Source organism: Coturnix japonica, chromosome 11, assembly GCF_001577835.2.
Source record: "Coturnix japonica isolate 7356 chromosome 11, Coturnix japonica 2.1, whole genome shotgun sequence".
Classification (NCBI taxonomy): Eukaryota; Metazoa; Chordata; class Aves; order Galliformes; family Phasianidae; genus Coturnix; species Coturnix japonica.
In genome coordinates this window covers 2,476,385-2,499,896 of record NC_029526.1, presented here as the reverse complement: position 1 = coordinate 2,499,896, position 23,512 = coordinate 2,476,385, and the positions used below count along the sequence as shown (strand labels likewise).

Here is a 23,512-nt window from a genome sequence, read left to right as displayed (position 1 = left end):
GGGTTTGCCCTGTGTAATACTGCAGGACAGCTGTAGAAGTACAGTGTGGCTTTGCTGAGGTGCGAGATGTTCCCAACCTAGTTTGCTCAGATCCCATCAATACCAATCTCAGCATCCATGTCATGCTCTGTTTGAACAGAAAGGGACATGCCTCCAGTTCTGCCTCCCCTTCTCATACTGTATGACTTAGCCTCTCCCTGCTCAAACTTTTTGCCTTCAATTCTTGTGTTCTTTTCCAGCAAGCTTTCTCAAAGGCCACAACCTATGTCATTATGCTGTCCTGTAAGCTAAGATACTTGTGTTGGGTGTGTTGTTTTTATTTTGCTGTGGCCTTACTTAAGTGCTCTGGTTCTGAAAAGTCAGCTTCTCTGCAGTGCTTGCTCTGGAACTGAGGCGGACAGTACACCTAGAAGTCTCAGTATAGATCAGGCTGCTGTCAATAAGCTCGTGGGTGTTAGAAGTTGATCAATGGCCAATGCAGTCATGCAGGCAGTTAGGTGATAATTTCAGTTCCTTGATAGAGCATTCACCCTTTATGAAGTCTTTTAGGTTTGCCCCTAGAATTGAGTTGTGTTGTGAGCGATAAATCAGGTTATAGTACCAACAACCCGGACAAACCTTTAGCCAGCAGCTATAGCACATAATTCCCTTTTTCTCCTCAGTCACTTACTGTCATTCTGTCTTTATCATCACTCATTGTCCTGTGGTCAGGCACTGTGCAGCAGTTTTGGAGTGCTCGGTTTTCTGTTGGTCCACACATACCAGATGCTCAGGGACTGCAGGGCTGAGTTCTTCCACAGCATCTGGTAACTGAACAAGTAAAATACTCTACTTCATCTGGAGAAGTGCAGTAACAACTACGTGTTATTAACTACTGTGTGGAGGTACTGTGCCATTTAAAGAGTCACTGAACTGCTTGGGTCTTGTCGAGCTGACTTTCAGTCTAACACAGGATGATGGTTGAGACTTCAGACTGAAGAGCAGCAGCTTCCTTTGAGATGTGAGGATCTGGTGCCCTAAAGCGGGATGTGCTCTTGAGTGACACACCCATGGAGAGAAAATGGGAGGCAAAAGGCAGCCATGGAACTTGGAGATTTTTACAGCAAGAAGTAAATATTTTTCTTTCACCTGTTATGAATATTAATGGATAGTCCTTAAATACTGAATCACAAACTTTAACAAGCTTTCACTTAAAAGCTTGCTTCATAATCAGCAGAAATACCAGGAGAGGTTGAGAAGGCACAGGTATAAACAGTGCCTCGCTCTTCCGGTTTCTGTTTTCTGTTCTTGTAACTGAGAATGACAGTCCTATTGAAGCTTACTGCTACAAGCTGGATTTTCTTGCCTGCTTTTTACATTGGTCTAATCAGCATCTCTCAAAGCACTTTGCAGGGAAAGATTAGGAAAACTTGCATTTTAAAGACACGGAAGAAGGTGGCAAACTGAGTTAATCTCAGTTGAGAAACAAGTACGTAATTTTTTGGAACATACTTATAGCTTAAGTATAGATGCATTTGGTTTTTGTGTTTATTTAGTCTTTCTTATGTGCCAAATAAAAGTTAATGACTTGTTTCCCTATTTGGAACTGAATTCTGTTACGTTAGAGGGAGGCTTGATGTGTGTTACTCACATGGGCAGCCATTCCAGGTTCAACGTTGTACCAGGCTGTGGCCTAAGGCTTTGACTGCACGTTACGCCTGTATTTGGTAGTGCAGCCACCTGCGGATCCTGTCCTGGTTGCTTGTTTCTCCATATGTCCTAAGGCTTAATGTTACTGCACTGTAAATCAGATTGCCAAAATCATCTGGGTTAAAAATACGGCTCTTCTCCTTGCCCTTCCCCCTTTGTGTGGGTGGGTGGGCAGTTACTGCTGAAAAAACCTAAGGTGGAGCTCCACCCTGCCAGCCTGCCTGTTCTTTTTTTAATGCAGTGTCAGTTGTAAACATTTGATACGCTGTATGATTCTCTTGCTTCAACTGCTGCAGCTTCGTTACTGTCCTGCGGTTCCACTGAGGACAGCTCATTCTCATCCACACTGGAATTTGGAAGCTTCTACTGTAGAAAGGATTGTTTTTCTTTCACATTTCCATTGTCCTCGCTTAACATGAGAAGATGAGTAAAATTGGCAAGTGAAGTTTTGATGGCCATGACAAAGCTGCCTGTGGCGTATGTGACTGACAGAAGTACATTTATTTTTGTCCTTTTTGAGTAATCAGATATGCATGAAACAGAGCACAGAATCATCGAACAGGGAGAACTCCTTTACAAAAACGAGGTTGATGTAAATCATCTCTTTCCTGAAAGCTTTGCACTACTGTTCTATGTGTTTGTAAGCTCGAAGTGCAAAGAGGTGTTTTCCGTCTGCTCCGCATTGTCACTCTAATTGTTTTAACAATTTATGCTTTTTTATTACCATATTTGGTGGCTTACTAGTCAGTTCTGCTCCTTTATAAACCAACACGTGGCTGTGTTTCTCAGGGTTTGTTTTTTTTTTATGAGTTGGGTCATTTTTAAGCTGCCTGCTAGAACTGATTAAGCTTGTCAGAAGACAGGAATTGTCTCTGGAGAGCTAACAGGTTGCAATGGAAAACTGGAATGAAATATCCAACTGTAGAGATTTAATATGGTAGTGTACCAAAAAGAACTCTGATCAGCTGTGGTTTTAAGTGCACAATAGGAAAACTGTGGCTCTTGAGTATTTTTGGTTCTTTGTGAAGATTGAGACTCTTCTTTCACCCCAAGAAAGAAGATGCAACTTAGCAGATACTGGCATTTTAGAAACTGAGCTATATACATTTTTTTGTTCATTTTAGCAGCTACTTTTGTGGCATTCCTGTAATAAGTTTAAAAAGAGATGATGGTGCCTGACTTTGGCAGATNAGGGAAACTTGATCACAGCCTGAACCTCTAATTAACCATCTGAGGCAAGTGACGAGTCAGCTGTGGGAGCACAGGTGAAGGTAATTCAGCTGTGCTGCTGGAAGGGGGGAGCTTGATTCCACCTCTCCTAGATCCCACTTAAGGGCTGACCACCACTATGGCAGCATCTTGTTCTGGGGATCACTCCTTTGTGGAGTTTTTGTGGTGAGCATCCATCTTGACTGAAAGCCTCATCGTTGGTGAGTCTTTTCTTAGGTACTTTATGGCTATTTACTCTGTAATTACAACTATACACTTGTGTTATTCCAACTATACAACCTGAAAAACTGAAGAGGTTATCATTTTCTTTTTGAAGTTTGGGAACGGAGATTATGTGACTTGCATTAGAGCACAGATGATGGCTATGGTGGTGCTCAAGTCTTTCCTAATGCTATTTAAAGGACTCGATTACTGATCCTGTATTCACAGTGGTATTTTTATAAGACCTAGGTCGTGTTGCACTTGCTTAGTACCTTATGACAACTCGTATTGTCTGAAACCTGTTTGTTTGTGGGCTTACAAACCTAGGATAATGAAATGGTTTGAGTGTATTTGGCACGGGACTTGTGTTCAGACATTTGATGGTAATTGACCTTCCTTCTGTGGAGAAATCTGGCTGGTTTCACAGCTGCACATAAGCTGTGCCAGTACGTGGCTGAGCAATGAGCAACTGGTGGGTGAGCATAACGAGTCCTGAGCGTGCAGTCTGATGCAGCAAGCAGTGAGCAAAATGCACTTCAGAAACAGTTGTTCTGGGTATTATTTCATTATATTCCCTGGTTATGTTGAAGCGTAGTTAACAGCTTAGTCAGAAATGAGCCATTGCTGTTCTAACAGTGAATGGAAGCTGCCATGCACCAGCCTGCTTCCAGACGGTCACAAATGTGTGCTCTGACTGACAGCCTGCCCGGCTCCTGTCGGTGAGGGGTGGCACAGACACCCGATGTCGGATTGCATTGCAGGTCTGCAGCTTTATATAGCTGTTGTTCGATTCGTGGATGGGGGAGATATGCTGCCTTTTATGTTCTCTGTAGTAAATGTGTTCTCAGCAGGGTGTAGAAGAGGGCTTTGCTGTACTGCTGAAGACTCCCTGGCTTGTGTGTGTGTGGCAGTGTTAAATGCCTCAGTAAGTTCAAGCAAAGCTGAGCTGCTTTCTGCACTGGCTGCCCAAAAGACCTTCCATCGTAAAACAGAATTAGTTTGACGTGGTTTTGTTCGTAACTGATGTTGACTTCATGTTTTGTTTCCCTGTCTTCTTTTTAAATGCTAACTGGAACAAATTACTCCTGTAACTGAAGTTAAACTGGTCTGTAGTTCTTCAGTGCTCTTTAACCTTTTATTCAGTCCAGTTTTCTTTACCCTGTATTACTATTAATTTTGCTGATTTACTTGATTGACTTCATGAAGACAAGACATTTAACATCTGCCCTTTCAAGGTCATGGCGGACTTCTGATATGGGTGGCAGTGCTTTTTTTCAGTCTTTGTTTGCTGCTGTATCTGTTGAACTACCATCTTGTCCCCATGCGTTTGTGGTATTTTTTAATGCTCAACTTTGCTAATCTGATTTATTTAATGTTTCTTGAGCAGTTCCTTCATAGATTTTAATGTTGGTGAAGGCCTCGTGACCAGGCTGACTTTCACCTTGCTCCCTTATCATGATTACTGGGATGCAGTAGGTCTCCTATTAAGATTCCTAATATCCATGACTCCATTTCTGCTTTGAGATGCTTTGTGTTTCCATTTTGCCTTATACTTCTCTTTTCTGAGACTTCTGTGAATTTGTTTATTCTCTGCTTTCTTGAAGCCCTGCATTGGATTGTTTTTCTGAGCTATTGTCTCCATTTTATGGATTGTCAATCTTTCTCTTCCTCCCCACCCCCAACTAGTTTCTTTTGCCCAAATTGTATTTGTCTTTGTAGGTTGACTTTCCTTTTAGTTAAGGGGTTCATCCAGATCAAATTCTCCCTACGTTAATACGTTAATATAATAGTTAATACGACCAAAGGAAATTGCTGGTAACTCATTCAGTAGAATTGATGAGACACATTGTGTAAGTCCTAGTGTTGTTGCTTTTATAAGCAACTAACAGATTGTTATAACACACGGCTATAAGGGGAGAGTTGGAGGATGGTCCCAAACTAAGATAAAGCTGCCTGTTTATTGATGTTGTCTGTAGTGGTGACTATAGACTTAAAAATACATTGTTTCCATGGTCATAAGGGTGCTGTTGGTGAGGGTGTCTGTTAGTTTCATAGGCCTTAATCCAGGTTTCTGGCTTCCTGTTTTTGGAGCGTGCACATGGGCTAATGGGAGAAGTGGTGCCAGCTCAGTAGAGGCAGTTTGTCATAGAGTAGGAGCAGCAGAGCTGGGCTCAGGGGACACACCTGCCTTTCTTCTGCGGGCCTTCCCAGCCTGCAGTGATGTTCCTGTGCTCTTATAATCTTTCCACTTCAGCTCTGTGAAATGTGAGTTCTGAATGTACCTGCGTGTTTTGTAAATCCCAGTGGCACTGGAAGAGAAGCCTTCTTAAATATTGTGAGATTTCTTGATTGTTTCTGCAGGAGTAATAATTAAGGCTCTTTGCATTGCTGAGAGTTTTAACCCAGCAATATACTGCTGCTGTCCCTAATGTGGTTTGTGACAGTAACACACAGGACTGTTGTTTTCCTATAATGTTTTTAATATTATTTCAATATTTCTTTAACTGTGTGTTTCATTTCTAACTCTCAAGTAGCTGTATAAATGCTTACTAATTTAAGTCATCCTTCTATCAGGATTGCCTTTTTTCTTTCTTGGCCAACTGTCCTAATACTAAATTAGGGAACAAAGACATCTGTGACCCTGCATATGAATATACCAGTCAATGTGGAAATGTGGAAAATCTGTAACTAATTACTGTTTGCCTTTCATGTTCTGTGGTGGGAAACAGCAGAAGATTTTATTTTTCTTTCCTCCCAAATAAATTTAAGATCTTCATTGTGGTGAAAAGATAGAGAAGTGTCGTTCTGACAGTGTTCAGTGCAGTGACCTTTTGGTAATTATTTGTGTGACAGGCAAGGCTTCATAGTGTCGTGATGCTGTTAGTAAATGCATATTCATAAAGCAGCACATAATAGTGTTGTGGCTTTTTTTTGTGCTCTTAGAGCACGTAATAATGGTAATGCCATAGTTATATAAAGAATGTTACGTATGACTATGTAATGTTACATCAAAAATCACATAGTGCTGAATATTACTCTTAAATGAGTTTTTGTGCCTCTTTCAGTATACAGAGTTACAGTCTGTTCCTTGGTAGCGTTGTGCTTTGTCTCCACTTGAAAATGCTTTCTTGTCTCTGAGGAAATGCTTTCTTGTGTTGTTTCTGAATAATGTCTTTTAGTTAATTTTATGCTGATTGCTCTAAATGAAACTTAGAATAGAATGACTTGATTAACATCCTACATTTTTCTTTTCATCATGGAGAAGGCTAAAATACATGGCTTCCTGTCTGGGTACTTTATTTGATTGTGAGAGTAAGTGTATTTAAAATCATCTTCATTTCAAGTTGCAAGGCAGCAAATTGAGGGGCAGTATTAAAACATCTAGGGTAAATGTGCATCTTTTTTAATGAGCAGAAATTTTTGCTGAGCTGTGAAAAAAGAGTTGGCTGGAGGGATCTTTTGCTTGATGATAGCTTGTAATGAATCTTCAAGTCTGAAAAGATTGGGCAAATGTTGATATCCTACTTGGAATCCCTTTCACAAGGGAAAATAAATGAATATAGGTGGTCGTGAAATTCCTCTAAGCACTTCTGAGACAAATGTCTCATTGGCACTTAATACTGGGAAGCAGGGCAAGAGGATCTGCTTTGGTTCTGTGAGACGAAGCTGCTGAATCCATCGCAGTTGCGTGCTTTCCTTAGGAATATTTCCTATGTTTCAGTTAAGTTTGTGAGAGTTGAGACTCTTCTGCCTTTTTTATGCTGGATGGCTTTTGCTCAAACTTTATGAGACTTAAAAAAAAATGCTGGTCTGTGAGATGGGAACCTGACAGTTTTCTAGGCAACCAAGAAGACCTTTGGGATGAGATTCTTTGTACTGTATTTAATAACGTTTCTTGCTAGGCCTTGTTGTGTTTATCTGTCATCTCCATTGAAGTTTGAGTCACTGAAAGATGCTTTCTGATGTTAAGAGAGATAAATCTTATGCATCTCCTATTCTGGTGCTCATAATTATTGACTAGTGAGATTGCAGAAAGTGTTGTATTTGTTCATATTCATGTTAAGATGATCAAGCATCTGATGATGATACAAGAATTAAGAAGTGAATAAATTTCAAATAGTTGTGAAAGATGATGATTGAGTTGAGCATTCCATATTAGATCGTTTCAGGACTTTAAACCTGTGTTCTGTGTTTATTACATATTCAGCTACTGAAGATGCAGATAAATGGCAGAATCTGGTTGAAAGCAAGATTTATGAAAGAAAGCTTAAACTGTTGTCGTATAAATATATAAATGGGATGGGTCTAAAATAATTAGCTTTTTTTTTTTTTTGTGCTCGCAGTGTAATGAGTAATGACTAAGGTGTTGAAAGCAAGTCGTGTCTGGGGAACAAAAGAGTTTCGTAACATTTTTCAAGTAAAGTATTCTGATTCAGCTCTTCTTTTATATTTTTTTTTCAGATCTTGAGTCTGATGACTGTGCATCCATATACATCTTTAATGTAGACCAGCCATCATCTTCTGTAAATCAGCCAATTTGTATTCCTCGCCATGGACTGCAGTCTCACTCCTCTCCTCTGTCACCACCTACAAGACTTCAGAGTCATAAGAACTACGAAGGAACTGGTGAGGTACCAGAATCCAAATACAGTCCACTAGGTGGACCCAAACCCTTTGAGTGCCCAAGTATTCAGATTACTTCTATTTCACCTAATTGTCATCAAGGGATTGAAGCCAATGAAGATGAATTGCACACAAATGGCACAGAAAATGAGTATATGGAAAGACCTTCACGGGACCATCTCTATCTTCCTCTTGAGCCATCATATAGGGAATCATCCCTTAGTCCAAGCCCTGCCAGCAGCATTTCCTCCAGAAGTTGGTTTTCAGATGCTTCCTCTTGTGAGTCCATTTCCCATGTTTATGATGATGTAGACTCGGAGCTAAATGAAGCAGCTGCTCGATTTACCCTTGGCTCTCCTCTGGCCTCTCCTGGTGGTTCTCCAAGAGGTCCTAGCGATGAATCTTGGCAACAGCCCTATGGGTTTGGGCATGCCTTGTCACCTAGACAGTCTCCCTGTCATTCTCCTAGAACTAGCATTACAGATGAAAACTGGCTAAGCCCCAGACCAACATCAAGGCCCTCCTCAAGACCTACATCCCCCTGTGGGAAACGACGACACTCCAGTGCTGAGATTTGCTATGCTGGTTCTCTCTCTCCTCACCATTCTCCAACTCCATCACCTGGTCATTCTCCCAGAGGAAGCATAACAGAAGACACGTGGCTAAACACTTCCATCCATAATGTGCAAGGTCTTAATTCCGGCCTTTCACCGTTTCAGTGTTGTACAGAGACTGATATTCCTCTTAAAACAAGAAAGACCTCAGAGGATCAGACTGCTACTTTGTCTGGAAAAATAGATATCTGCCCTGAAGAGCAGGGCAACTTATCATCTTCCCTTGAAAATGCAGTAGATGACTGCTCTGGTTCACAACACAGCTTGAAAAAAGATTTGCCCGGAGACCAATTTCTGTCTGTTCCTTCGCACTTTACTTGGAACAAACCAAAGCCTGGTCATACTCCTATATTTCGGTAAGTTGTAAGAAAATATCCAAGTCCTTCAGAAGGTTTCTTTCCAATGCATCCTACGTAGGCATGCTAATGTGCTTATATTTCTGTGATATATTAAGACTTCTAAAAGAAAACTTCTTGGAGGCAGATAAAAGTCACAATTAGAAAAAAGCGAGTTGGAACTTCAAATGTCCTTCTGTTTCTTTCTTTAAAAGAGTACAGTAGATACACTGTAACATAGGAACTGAATTTACTTAAATACAGGCTGGTTTTGTTTGTGCACAGAGCCCAGCTAAATAAAATGACTAGCTTTTGTGTGTGCTTACGTTTGAAGTAGTAGAATCATTCTGTGATTCTGTGATAGTTGCATCTAATCTGAACAGTTAGCATTTTAGTGTGACTGGGGTGCATGAAAAAAAGCATGGCTAGTACGTTGAGGGATGTTATCCTCCCCCTCTGCTCTGTCCTGGTGGGACCACATCTGGGGCACAGGGTCCAGTTGTGGTCTCTCCATTTCAAGAAAGAACTGCTGGAGAGGGTCCAGCAAAAATGGGCCTGGAGCATCTGCCTAATGGGGAATGTTGAGAGCCCTGTGACTGTTCATCCTGCAGAAAAGAGAGCTGAGAGGAGGTCTTATCAATGCTAGTAAATACCTAAAGGATGGGAGTCGAGTGGATGGGACTAGGCTCTTTTTGGTGGTGCTCTGTGACAACAAGGGGAGTGGGCACAAACTGGAACATAGGAAGTTCCATGTGAACATGGGGAAAAGCTTCTTTACTGTGAAGGTGACTGAGCGCTGACACAGGCTACCTCGAGAGGTGGTGGAGTCTCCTTCTCTGGAGATATTCAGACCTGCCTGGACACTTACCTGGGTAACCTACTGTCGGAAACATGCTTTAGCAGCAGGGTTGGACTAGAAGATCTCCAGAGATCCCTTCCAGAGCCTACGATTCTATGATTCTTAAAAGAAATTTTACTGCTCATTTTATAAGTCTGTGACGACACAAAAGAGGTGGAGGTTTCACTTTCTTTTATTTTCACTTGCTTCTTTGGGTTGGTGGAATTCTACAAATTAGGACAGAGAAAGTAGATCTGCATGTCATGCTGAGTGCCAACTAGAAGGAATTCCTTTCTGAGCTTTGACTCCAACGGTATTTTCTAACAACCTGGTGCTGAGTTAGTCAAGTCTTGTCCCAGGTTACTTTATTATGCTGATTCAGTAGAAGGAATTAGTTCAGCTGGAGGAAGAATTTACTTTCCCTCCTTCCCATTCTGTTATTTTTTTCGGTGTAGCAGGTCTGTGATCTGTGGGACCACAGAGCTTATAGGACCACAGTGCAGTAGGCAGAGTAGAAATGAGAACTGAAGTAGTATTGTTGCTGACTGGGTAGCTATTGCAGTCACTCAGCTAAAAATTATCTGCCTTCTTCCTGAACCTTTTTGTTGCTTTGCTGGGTTTGAAAAGCAAGGGGTAGAGGGGTGCTGGAAGATGAAGCTATCCTTCTGTTTTTGTGTAGATGTTTTCTAATAATGTTAGGTTAGTGTATGTAAAACAATTATCCGTACAAAAACACGCCGTAGGCTTAAATGTTGGTGTTCCTGTACTAATGTGTACTGATTTGAAAATAAGGGTTTGAAATAATGTCGTTCTGTAGAGGCTGTGCTTAAGATTAGATCTTCAGGGATGTAGTAGATGAATATATCAGTGTAGTGAATGAAGCAGTTTTTTAGCAGGCAAAGAAAGCAAAAGCAAGAACTAATGATCGATTTCATCCAGAATGTCAGAATTTATTTAAAAGCTGGTACTTCTCAAAAACATAAAATAAGAACACATGCAGAAGAAGGTAAAGACCGAATCTCTGGACAAGTAAACTGAACAAAACAAGCTGTGTACCTTTGCTGCTCAAAATATACCCTGATTATTGAATTAGTGGAAATGGTTACATTAGCAGCTGTATCCTCAGTGAAATGTTAACTACTTCGCATTTGCAGCCTGTTCCACTGGTGCGGTGAGACTGGGTGACTTCAGGATATCCTAATGTTTCATCCTAAACTATTTTGATTTTGATGCTCACAAAGTAGGGAAGCTCATTTCACTTCTGTTTTATGAATAAAAATGAAATGGAGGGAAATCTCATTGAAGCAGTCTATGATAGTAAATAAAAGCAGGCACCTCAGTAGTCCTAAGTTAGAGTAGGTAGCTCTGGACATCTATTCCCATTTATTTCTGTGAAAGCTGCAGCAGATAGAGCACAGTAACGCTATTGGGTAGAACAGATTGTCAGCTACTAGACATTGTTTTTCAGTATAGTCACCAGCATTCACTGTGCATTGTGACCTGTGATGAACAAGAGCCTGCATGCCACGCTCATAAAAACGTACAGAATGTAAGAGAATATTGGTGGGAAGGTTCTGTTGCCATATTACTAACATCCACCTCTGCTGTTGTGGGCCAACATCATAAAATAGGGGGCATTACTTTCAGAACGGTCCTTACATGCACTATGCATGGCATGATATTAATTGTAATATAGCTTGTAAAATATGTAATTATAAACTGAAAAATTGCAAATGGACAGTTAGTAGGACATCAGTGAGTCATGCTTTTTTTTTTTTATTTAACACCTGGAACAAGTTCAGGATAGTTCTCTTTGGTGGTAGATACTTAATGGCAACTTGAGAGTATTTATCTGCACTTCTGTAGCACTTACATCTGAAAACTACGATTGCTGACAATGTTACTTACTTTTTTCAGGAAAAGAACCTGTAACAGTAGTGGCAGATAGTAAAATACTTGCAATAGTCAGTTCTGTCCCCTAAACATTTCTGTTGTTGGTCTGGGGTGGAGAGAGGAGGAGAGGAGTTGGGTTGCATTTTTAGCATAACTATTGGGATCTCCGTCTGTGATTCTATAGAAGAATAAATTTTCCGGTGTGAGTGGACTGCAGGCAGACTTACTCTGTATGTAGTTATCCATCTGTTTATTGTTGGATGGAGATAATGCTAGTTGTGCTGTGATAACAAACCTTTAAAGGGAAAATGTTTGTAATATGGCAGACTTTCAGGATAGATGCCCACTTAAGTGAGGTGAGCAAGAGGACTTGAAGCCACTTGAATTTGTAATAAAGGAGGCTGTTGCTTTACTGTTTACACACCATTAATAAATCCAAAGAAATTCACAGAGACTTTAATATGTGACCTCTGTGCAATACATATGCTTCAGCTTTCTACTTTGTTCTGACGTGACAGAATATGGATTTTACTTGATGGTATGCTGTATCAATACTCTAAAGCACATTTAACTGTTGGTCTGCTAGTAGTAGAACAGTTGAGATCCCAGCGTGTGTCTTTAAAAATTTATTACTAGGATTTGTGATTAATGAGAAGCAGGAATATATTCATACTGAGTTGCTCAAATGAGCTTTTATTCCACCTGTATTCAGCAACTTTCTAGTCACGGATGCCAGCAGAGCATCAGACTAAAACTGAGCTAATCACACGTGTTTCAGCTGAGGGAGAAGGGTTAGCAGTTGCTGTCTGCACAGAGCCCCAGCTGTCTGTCCAATGAATTTCCCAGGAAGACTGCTCCAAATGGAAGATAACCATTTTAAGGTTTTAATAGAATTATTTCTTATGGCTGTCACTGGCCCCAGAACACTGCATGTAGGGTAGAAGGAGAAATAAGGGGTAAGTCAAGTGAAAGCAAGCAGTCTTGTTTCTAGGGTTTGTTTCTTCCTATGCAGGAGAGGCACAGCCCATGCTGAGCCCTGACTTCTGTGGGTGTGGAAAATGAAACGTGGAACTCGTGTGGTTGTCCTCATGATGAACATGAGATGTTTGTTCAGTGCATGCAGCAAGAAGCAGTTCTGCTTTAGAAATTGTGACTGCAGGTGAAGAAGATGTTGACTGAGTTAGTATTTGAACACTGAAGTGATCATTTTGAATGCAGTGGCTTTTGCTGACAATGCTACTGAAGGGTTCCTTCTTCTGTGTTTCCTTTAATAGCAACTGTTCCCTAAAGCCTTTAATCTTGATGTGATAGGAGTATGAGCTTTTGGAGACTTGCATTAATCAGATTATGAAATTCTCTAGGTATTACTGGTAGAATGTGTGCAGGTTTACAGAATGGTGCTCTCTCAACAACACACTGAGATTTGGTTTGAAGCATTTGTATTCTGCTGCATGTGGAAGATTGATGCAGCACAGCCTCTAAGTCTTAATGTCATGTTGTTTATTTAGGAAATTTTTGAAGGTTTCCAGTCTTTGTTGTTGTTTGCTTGTTTTATGTTTTTGGGATCTGCATGTGCATCTGTGCTTAGTCCCTCCCTCACTTGGACATTTTGTTTGCTTTCAAGACATGACAAAATCTAGAGACTTTATTTTCTTGAGTCTGTTTGTTCTAGTATTGCAAATATTTCTTTCAGGAGATAATGGGACTCTGAGGCGGCTTGAACTATATTTTTATTAGTTAATTGCAGAATTAACTTCTCTGAGAGGTGTGGTTATCATTAGCAATGAGTACATTTTCTTGAGTGAGTTTAATATGTAATTCTCACTATAATATCTCTCAGTAATTGGTTTATAGTCTGTGGTGTGCACATTATACCAAGCTTTCTCTTGGGGACCATATCTGTTCACTGTGCATACCAATCATTTTGGCATAGTATATTTGTTGATAGGAGAGAAAAATAGTTTCAGAAATACTAAAGAAAACATTCTTGCATGCTAGAAAGTAGTATCTTCTAATCCTGACATTTTCTTTCCTTTTTCAGACTGAAGACTTGAGTCCAGTTCTCCTTCAGTAGCTATAAAAGTGAATGGCAAGGTCTAGTTGATAGCCAGTAATAGCATTTAGGCAGTACACCATGGCCTATGGTAAGTAACTGGAAGGACTGGGCTTATACTGCGTTCCTGTGTTTCCTCTTTTATTGCTGACATCACCGGTCTTTTCCCTACCCAATAAATACTATTGCTGTGGAAGGACCAGTCATCAGATCTGTGTGCTGGGAGAAAGAGTCTTTGCTATACACTGAATGCTCATGGACGTGATTTACTACTCACGTTTCTTCCTTTCAGTATGAAGAAAGGGAAGTTCTCCTGTTCCCCTTGACTCCCAGAATGGGACTTCAGGAGATGAGGTTTAATTTACCGGGTGAGCTCTCTCCTGAAGCACACACTAGAAGTACTGTATGAAGCAGCAGGCCAGCAGCTTGTAGGTTGTCCTCTCATTGGAGGATGCCAGCAAGTGGTGCCTTTTCTTCTCCCCCTTTTTCATGCCTAGTGACAGTGATGTTTGCAGTAAAAGGTGGATGAATGCTGCCGCAGGCTGAGCCCAAGTCCATCCAGATACTTACCTGACGGATTTTTTTTTCCTCCCCTTCAATCCAAATGTTATCACCTTTTCCATCTGTGGGTATGTTTGGGTTGTAGCTGAATTCTACAGAAGGTAACATTTATCTTTTATGCATCTGCAGCTATTTGTGTTTGTGGAAATGTGCATGGTTTTGGATTGGTGGTGAGGCTTTTCCTGGCTTGCTGTGAAGGAGAAATGGAAATGAGCTTTCTCAGGCAGTGATACCACGCAGTATCTGTCCATCTCTTTAGAACCTACTTTGCTTTCCCTGTTGGTCAAAGCATGGTAGTAAGAATTATTTTTCTTGTGTATGTTCTTATATGATACACAGCACTATAAATGTTTACTTGCAAATGTTTATAAACTAATTTGCTCTCAGATAATTACTGACTTGAATCTCACTGTTCTTATCAGAATAAGTATGTGAATTAATGCAGGTAAAAGAATAGGTATGAAAAAATTGACGATATTACATGGCTTGTTTTCCTTTGAGGTTCTTCCATATTACTTTGCTGCATTAATTGTATTTTTTTTCCTTCCCTGGAGCAACGTTGCTACTGGATGTAAGGGTACAATTTGTGGGTAAATAAAGCATACACTTCAGAGGTAGCCGTTGCAGTAAGTCTTTATGCTTAGATAGGACTACTGGTCTTAAAGAATGGAACCATCATATAGTTGGTTCACAATATTGGATGGTTCACAATAGTGAGCAAGGTGCAGTGCTTACTAACCTTAGCAAAGCAAAAAATATCTGAAGATAACGATGGAGATTGTTAGAAATGACTTACAGATTGAACCTAGATTGTTTCCTCTTGCGCCATTTGAACTTGCTCGTTGGTGTACTTGGGGACAAAAAATTAATGGCATTAAGGAACAGCACTGGTAATGGGAGGCAGGGAGTCATGTGGTATCTTTCTTCTAGTCAAGTTGGGAAGAAAGAAATACAGCACTAACAAGCCCACAATATTTAAGATTTTAATGCATCAGTAAACTTTGGGAATTTTTGAGTAATAGTGTTAGGCTAATAGCTTTTCTTGTTTGATAATCATTTGTTCAGAAAGTGACATCACGATGTTTTGTAGACAAATTGTTTTGATACCACACTGGCCAAATGACATACTTCATTTAACTGTAGTGTTCGTGTCGTGATTGCAGCACGTCTTCGTTGCCACCTCTTGACTGGCCTTTACCGAGTCATTATGGGCAGTGTGAACTGAAAATAGAAGTCCAGCCTAAAACTCATCACAGAGCTCACTATGAAACAGAAGGAAGCAGAGGAGCTGTAAAAGCATCTACTGGAGGACACCCTGTAGTGAAGGTAGGATGTCTGGCTTTTTTGAATCCAAGATAACTTTCTTCTATTAAGTACAGTTACTGGCATTTATGATGCTGTGGACTGTTGCCTTCTGTGAACCTCGGATTCCTTTCTGGGTAAGATTTTCCTCTGCATGAAACCTGTGCAATATAAAAGCTAGCTTAGATTTGGACTGTTTATCTGTAACAGCAAGATTTGTTCCCCTCCTCCCCCACCTTTTGTCTTGTCATTATTTCCATTGTCTTAACAGAATCGAGCAAGCTTTATTGTCTCTTAGAACAGCTTATTTTTTTCAGTAGTGAAACTCATGTAAATACAGCAGTGCAGGCAACAATTCTCCTTTGACTGAGGGTGGTGATACGCTACTTGTTTTGATACCTAGTACTGGCCATTAACTGCTGTTTTGCCTGGCTTCTTCCTTTCTGCTATATGTTCTAAATGCTAAAGACATCTGAAGTGTAGTATTTGTGTGCTTTGCAAACACCAAGCAATTGTTGCTGAGATCAGAGTTAGATGTAAGGTCCTGATAAATTTGGCTTTCTTTCATATGAAAGTAATCTTTGAAGGGCAAGATGTTTGATGCTGTGACTGTAAGCAGATACACAAGCTGAGATGTGCTCCCTGTGAGGTGTGTACATGTCTCAGTGCTGGGCAGCCTTTAGGATTAATTTACCAATAATTGGTTCTCAAGCTCTGAAGCTGTGTGTATATAGACATACTAGTGGAAATGAAATCTGTTGGACTAACTGTTTTCTTGCAGTCTCCAAACTCTTTCTCTAATGCCTTTCTCAAAGACTGACACTTAGTCATGTTCTTTGGGCTCTGTACACAACTCTGTTTCTTCTGATAGCTTACCTTGATATTTTATTTCATTTTTCCTCTTCTTCATCTTCCTACAGACTTTTTCACCTGTACCTTTCCTTGTTCTCTCTCTCCAAAAAAGACTGGATCTTGTCATCGCATCTTTTCTTTCTTGAATGTCTTTCATCTCATATCTTCTGCTGTTCTTCCGTTTCCATTCTTACTGTGAGCTCTTCAGCCATTTTTGTTTTCCCTGTGGAGTTCCTCAGTGTTTTCTTCCTAGTGATGATACCATGACCCACCCAGCTCAAACCATGCTTGATTTCTTAATGCAGCAGAGACAACAGTCAGGTGCTCAGCAGGGATGTCTGTGCTGAGTGCTTAAGAAAAGAGAGGATACCTGAGCTGGGCTGGAATCTGAAAGTGGTTAACTGGGAACATTTCTGGTGGAGTGTTGTGTTGCTTTAGTCAGTGGAGGGTAAGTAGACACAACTTTCACATGCCAAGGTAGCTGGCACTGGAGTTCAGTGCATCATTAGTAAGAGCTGAATCTTGGGAGATTTCAACTGACAAAATAAGTCTCTGCTGAGCGTTTGGAAGCTACTTCTTTATTTATTTCTTCTCCCCTGGGTTCTCATGTCTTGTGCTAGTATTTGTGTTAAGGGAACTAGCTTTGCTGATGTTTTCCAGACTTGAAAATTACACATGGGATTTCTTTTGTTCACAGAACTACTCGATGCTTCTGTAGCAGTGCTTAGAGCTAAGTGAGGAAAAAACAGCTCTGTAACCTGTGTGATTTATTATTGTCAAAGGTATTTATTCACATAAGAATTGTGAAATACCTCACTGTGAAAAGAATACTGTCTTAAAAGTAGGTATAGTATTTATGGTTGTTTCACAGTCTCGTGCTTAAACATGTGCATTGTGCTGTGCTGCTCTAAAGTAAAATGAACACAAATGCAAATCAATATTCTGTTTTGCAGTTTGGTCTCTTCCGTCTGGATTAGAAATTAATTGTTGTGCTTGATGGGAGAGAGGAAATTGTTATGAAACAAAAGAAGGATTTGAATTAACCTTTCATTCACTGCTGGTAAAAACAGTAAGCTAAGGGCCAGGTTTGGTGAAAAGTAAATACTACTGTGTGCAGACACAAACCATTTAAATACAGAGGTGCAGTCTTTTCTAGCACTTTTGGAAGTTCACTGCACGACTTCAGTTCATGACGTGCATTACAACTTCACTTTTTTCGTTCTCTTGGCCTTACACCATTTAGATCTATGTGTGTGATCACTGCAGTAACGTACTCAGCATCTTCTTGTGTTACGTATCTATATGTTAAACCTTGTCAGGGATGAGGCAGGATATGGGTCCCTCTGCTCTTTCTTGCTCCAAACTTTTTGTTGCTTTTGAATAAAGCTTTATAGAAAGAGCATTTAATTTCCCAACTGTGGAGCTTCTGTAGTTCTGTATGTACAGCTGATGTGTTATTTTAAATAAAGATTAAGATAGCACGTAGCTTCAAGCCATTAATCTATTAGCACATGTCATTAATCTATTACTAATACTGTACTATACCAGTTGCTAGGAGACTAAGCTTCTGACAAATTTGGCATCATCTGTTGTGAGTACATTTAATCAGCTTATTTCCAAATGTGAGGAAATGAAATGAGTTGAGTATCGTGCTTTGTTTTGTAAGTTCATTGACTTTACAGTAGTAATTCTGTAATGAAATTGATGTCTTTTCAGCTTTTTAGTGGCAGAAGTTCCTAAATAGCAGATAAATGTTGCTTTAATCTCTGCCTGTCTGAGGGTATGTTCCAGCTAGTCCGTGTAATTTGGTATTATTTATTCTACCTGAGTAGAAAAATCCATGAGGTTTTTCTTGCTGACAGTTTTCACAAGGAAGAAATAAATACCTTGGCAGCATGACCAGCAAGGGGAAAGGTGACATCTTGAAATTCTCATGCTAACTATGTGACAATTCTGTTTTGCATCATCGGCGCAGGGAGCCTCAGAGAGCCTCTGCCTTTGCCTAACTCAGTGGGTTAAAGTACTTGTTTTTTCATCTGTGTCTTATGTGAGTGATCATAATGCCTTGAATTTCCCACTCTTGCCCCAGATCATATATACATAATAACATGTTTGTTTTACAGTTTGTTAGAATGAGATGTTCCTGTTATCTAAAGCGGTTGGGGTTTTTCTTGAGTCCTCACGTTTGTAATGATTTAGAGCATTTTAAAATGGGCAGAAACACAGTATGCATCTCTCAGGAATGTGTCTTTTTTAGCCATAGTACAATGGATTAAGGGGTAGAGTCTTTCATCAGTTACTCTGCCATGTGCAGAACTCTTACAGTAGTTATATGGGCCAAAACAGAGGAGGGGGAGCATCATGTGAAATCTGTATGAACCACTTGACAGTGTTATAGTTGAGGAAAGATGTTGGATTAAAAAATTAAAGAAAAATAGGTCTATGCAGTTGAAGTCACAGAAACTTCTTACCTGAGACCTCTGAAGGAGGGACTGAATATTTAACATGATCATAGAGCTTGAGGGTCGGGATGGAGGGGCTGCAGGAGGAGAAAAACCATACTGATTTTTTTTTAAGTACTTGATAAGTTCTGAAACAGGAAGGTGTTCTCTGAAAGCCTATCAAATTCTAAGTTCAACTTCACTGTAACTGTAACCTATGTGGAAGGATCTAACTGAGAAATGTCAGAGATGGTACAAGAAGTTAATGAAAGATTAAATAAATGTTTGCTTCCTGGCCTGTAATTCTGTGCTGACACTTTATTCCAGTGCTCTATGTGACCAATTTGTGTAACTTTTTGAGTAACAGGTATTATTATGTCAGGATTCTGCCTGTTGTTCTCAAAGCCCAATAAACAGCACATTTTTGTGTCTCATGATCCTTCCTGTTCCTTCTGTCTTCATTTTTCCAATTCTAATGGGTTTTTTTGGTTCTCAGTTCTTATTATTATCTCCAGAAGGCCGGTTGCAGCCCAGCTCTACTTGTTTAGTACTGTTTGGTAACAACCTGCAAATTTATGTAGAGGGTAGAAGGTAAGTAATTTCAGCCTGTGTGAATCATGTAACTGGCTGCATTGGACAAAGCAGTGACCTTTGGGTGAGATTCTAAACATAAATATGTTTCTAAGAACAGATATACATCTGCTCCAGAATCCCCCGAATAGATGATAAAACCCATCCTAATCTCTCTATCTAATGTATGTTTGAATGCTCAATCTAGAAGATGCTTGAGTATGGAAAAAGAAATAATGTGGCATAATGGATTTGTAATGGCAGTTGTCTCTTTTTTGTGTCGTGTGGTTACTAAGATGTGGAGAAGTAGTACTTCTATTTTTTCCCCAAAGTCTGATCATGCTTTTTCTGTAAGGAACATGGGCTTTCCCTGAAAGGCTCATCTGAAAAACTGTAGCATATTTTGGCACTGGAATATGGAAGATCAAAAATAATGCTATTTTTGGATAGCATAGAGCAAACTGAACGTGGGTCATGTATTGTGATTGCCAGTTTGATGTAGCTCTATACAGTTCTATACTATATGAAGTTGAGAGTCCAGCAGAGGGCCACGAAGATGATAAAGGTCCTGGAGCATCTTCCTTGGGAGGGAAGGCTGAGCAACCTGAGTCTGTTCAGCCTTGAGAAAAGAAGACTGAGAAGTGATCTTATTAATGTTTATAAATATCTTAAATGTGGGGGTCGAAAGGACACGGCCAACCTCTTTTCTGCGGTCTGTGGGGACAGGACGGGGGAAGTGGCCATAAAATTGAGCATAGGAAGTTCTGCATCACTATGCAAAGGAACTTTTCCATAGTGAGGGTGATGGAGCACTGGCACAGGCTGCCCATTGGGGTTGTGGAGTCTCCTTCTCTGGAAATACTAAAGACCTTCCTGGACTCCTACCTGTGCAGCCTTATGTAGGGAGCCTGCTTTGCAGGGTGGTTGGGCTCGATGATCCATAGAGGTCCTACAGTTCTGTGATTCTACTGCTATTTTAACTATGAGTTGCTTTCCTTTTTTGGGTAGCATAGAATGGGACTAGTCAGAGCTGAAATACTCTTCAAAATATGCTTGAAATTAGTATTTAAATTATCTGCAAACAGTGAGTGTGCGTGAGATTTCAGAAATAGGAAATTGAGCTTTTTAAACATCAAAGGATGTTCTGTACACTGTATGACGATGTGGTAGTATGACCAGTAATGCACTGGCATTTTCGTTCTGGTCCTATGCAGGACCCATTTGTCTTTGTGATGACCTTCAGAATGCTTTTAAACTGGCTTTGTGCCGCAGTCTAGTAGTTTATTAACTTTGTTCTTTCATACTTCATTATTTCCTATTTGTCTGTTCTGAATCACAGGGGTCCGTATTATAAGATCTTTAAGTCAAGTCTACTTACTGAATTTATTAGCAAAAGAGGAAGGAGGATGGTTTTCTGATGTGCTTACTGTTCCTTCCTACATCAAATAATCAGCTGATTGAAAATAGTACCACAATTCAGGAAGGGGAAGTAGATGTTTAGCTCTAACATTTAATTTTAAAACTAGGAATTTAACTTTTTGTAACATTAAAACCTTTGCGGGCACAGAATGAAATTTAAACAATAACTTAAACACGGCAAAGTCCTTCTGAGCCAGCGGATGGGGGCATCGTCAGAGAAATCTGGATGGGGTTTCCTTGCAATGAATGGCTCCTGTTTCATAGGAACAGTCCACAGGACCTCATAGGTCAGCCCTTACTTCTCCTCTGCAAGGCCACGAGGCATTGATTGTAGTCACTGACTTCTAGTAGCTTCCCTAAACTGTTTTCTTGGTTTTGTAGGTATAACTCACATCAAGCTGTTCAAAATGCCACTTTTGGTAAATTTCTGGAAATTGTACCACCAGTGTTAGTCATTCTGTTGCTTCTTGGGTATTGTTACCCTGAGTATGGCAAGCCTGTTGGTCACATCTCCATTGTGTCAGAGAGCAAAACATCTCAGAGGCCTTTTTTTCCCCCTCTTTGATATTACTGTGGTGAGGTCTTGCAGGTTTTGTTTGGTAAAAAGCTGTTTGAAAGTAAAGTAAAACGTGCGTAGTAAAAGTTTTTCTTTTAGGGTTGTTTAGATATCACAATGAATTATACCGTGTCTTTATTTATATAAATGTAGAAAGTAAAAATACCTAATATGAGAAAACAGCTTTGTTTTTCTTTCCCCTTTTGCCTTCATATAATTGAACCTTTTCTTCTCTTTTGACCTTACTGTGTAACTTTGGAGTTGTTCTAAGGAATGCAGACACCACAGTGATGCATCCAGCTGTCAGGAGACTGTCAAGGGAGAAGCAACTACTACTTTTGATCCTGATTGGAAATGTCTCATTACCATATTCTCTTTTTACTTGGTATAAAATTGCTATTGACCTGCGTGAGTTTACTGTGTGCAGTGTAGTTAATGAGGCTGGAACTGCTTTGGCGTGAAGCTCTTCTGGCTTATCCTGTTGTGACCTTCAGTCTTTAGCCTTCCAGCTTTAGTTTAACTTACGCATGCACTGACCTTTGCTATGGAAACGATATAGAAACACAAAAGCAACTTGGCTGAGTTTCCTCTGCAAAGCAGTGGGTGGTGTATCAGTATTCTGTTACAGAGGAGGGTTTCTAGAGGTCAGGAGTGACAGTACGCAGTAACTTATTAGCTGGCTGCAATGCGCTGCTTGCTACTCCTGGGAAAGTGGTAGATTTTTTTTTTTTTAAAGTAATATTTTTTTTGGTAGCACGCAGCTGTAAGATTGTGTGCATTCCAGCATTTATTCCATTGATATGCACAGGGAGAAAAACAAACCAAAAAAACCTTCTGTTTTTGTTAGTCTTTCTGTGAATGACCCATGACTGAATCTCACGTAGGCTGATATTGGAGCAATGTCTTATAATGGACCTTCATTGTAGCAATTCTGCAGCACTAACCAGAAGTTTGTGAAACACTTTGGTTTTGATACCTATGATCTGTACACAAATGTTATGCTCTCACTGTACAAATCATGGATTACTACAGTACGCTCAGGCAACAGGTACCAAAGCTTCAGTAGATACTGGAGCAAAATGTGCTATGTGTTTTCTTAGGCCATGTAGGCATTTTCATTGAAGGAAAAATAGCATGTTTTTTGAAGAACCGAACTTAAACGCTCAGACACAAAACTGTGTGGTGAACAGCCCAACACAAACAAGCAATAAGAAAGAGTAACCAACTCTGCTGTCATTAAATTAACTTTTCTAAGAATCAACATGTTTTTGAATGAAAACCAAGCTGTAGTTTAATGCATTTTAAATTCCCAAATATGTCATTTTTCCTAATGTGAAGTTGACTGTGGGTAGTAAGGCTCTATTATTGCATCAACAATGGTGATTTGGGATCCAGATGCCATATTTCCTTTGGGGGAGAGCTTGTCATGTTGCTAGTTAATTCGGATTCCTTACTACTTCAGTCTCCAGTGGGGACCAAGGATGGTGGGTGTAAAGGTGTAGAGGTTCTGTCATCAAGCTTATTCTTGTACTGATGTTATGTTCATGCTCTTCTGCATACTGCTGAACACAGCTACGGCTAAATAAAGCAGAAGTGCTTCAAGGTGAATTAACGAATTAATCCAGCATTGTCTGCTGTTCTCAGGAATGGTATGAAATAGGCTGTCTTTAATTGCATGTTCATATTGTGCTTGGTACAGAGTGTGGTACAGGAAGAGGGCTGTGTATGACTCTAATCTTCATGTATATGCTCATGGAATGCTGTTGCTACTATAATTCTGTATTTGGACTTACATTGTGACTTTAGCTCCATCGTTTAGTTTCAGAAGCAGCAGCAGTGGAAGTTAATGCAGTGGGCTGTCCTTAATAGCGACCATAAACCAAAGCAGTGTAAAAGAAGTGGCTATTCCAAGGAACACATGGATTGTATGTTTTAAGAAGTCATCTGCAGGCCTAATAGTAAGGGAGATTAATATCGTATTTAGTGAATAAAAAGGAACTTGTGCTTTAAATGCAGAACAGCTCTCAACCAGAATTATAGATCTGTAGCTGATCCTGTTACAATGCGAACATGAATCATGATCACAGATACTGTTGCGAAGTAATTGAGAAACAACTATTGCTCTTTGTGACTAACCCATCCTACTCTGATCTTACCTTGGATTTCCTGCAGAACCAAGAAATGCTAAAAAAGATAAATACTATGGGAAAACTTTGATCAGAAAAACGTCATTCAAGGGAAATGGGCCATTGAGCAGAGCAAGAGGAGCAGCAGACTCTGGAAATTGCCATCACTGTAAAACAGTTCATTTTAGCCCCCTGTAGTCTCCAGCTGC

At 40.1% G+C, this 23,512-nt stretch overlaps 1 protein-coding gene across 2 annotated transcripts in view; it reads left to right on the top strand.

The window, feature by feature from the left end:
• Window positions 1-23,512, top strand: part of NFATC3 (nuclear factor of activated T cells 3) — a 58,486-nt gene that overhangs the window by 7,823 nt on the left and 27,151 nt on the right. For both annotated transcript variants that reach the window (XM_015873799.2, XM_015873798.2), the window contains exons 2-3: window positions 7,582-8,713; window positions 15,201-15,363. In XM_015873799.2, coding sequence (XP_015729285.1) covers window positions 7,582-8,713; window positions 15,201-15,363 — 1,295 coding nt within the window. The remainder of the gene's footprint in view (window positions 1-7,581; window positions 8,714-15,200; window positions 15,364-23,512) is intronic.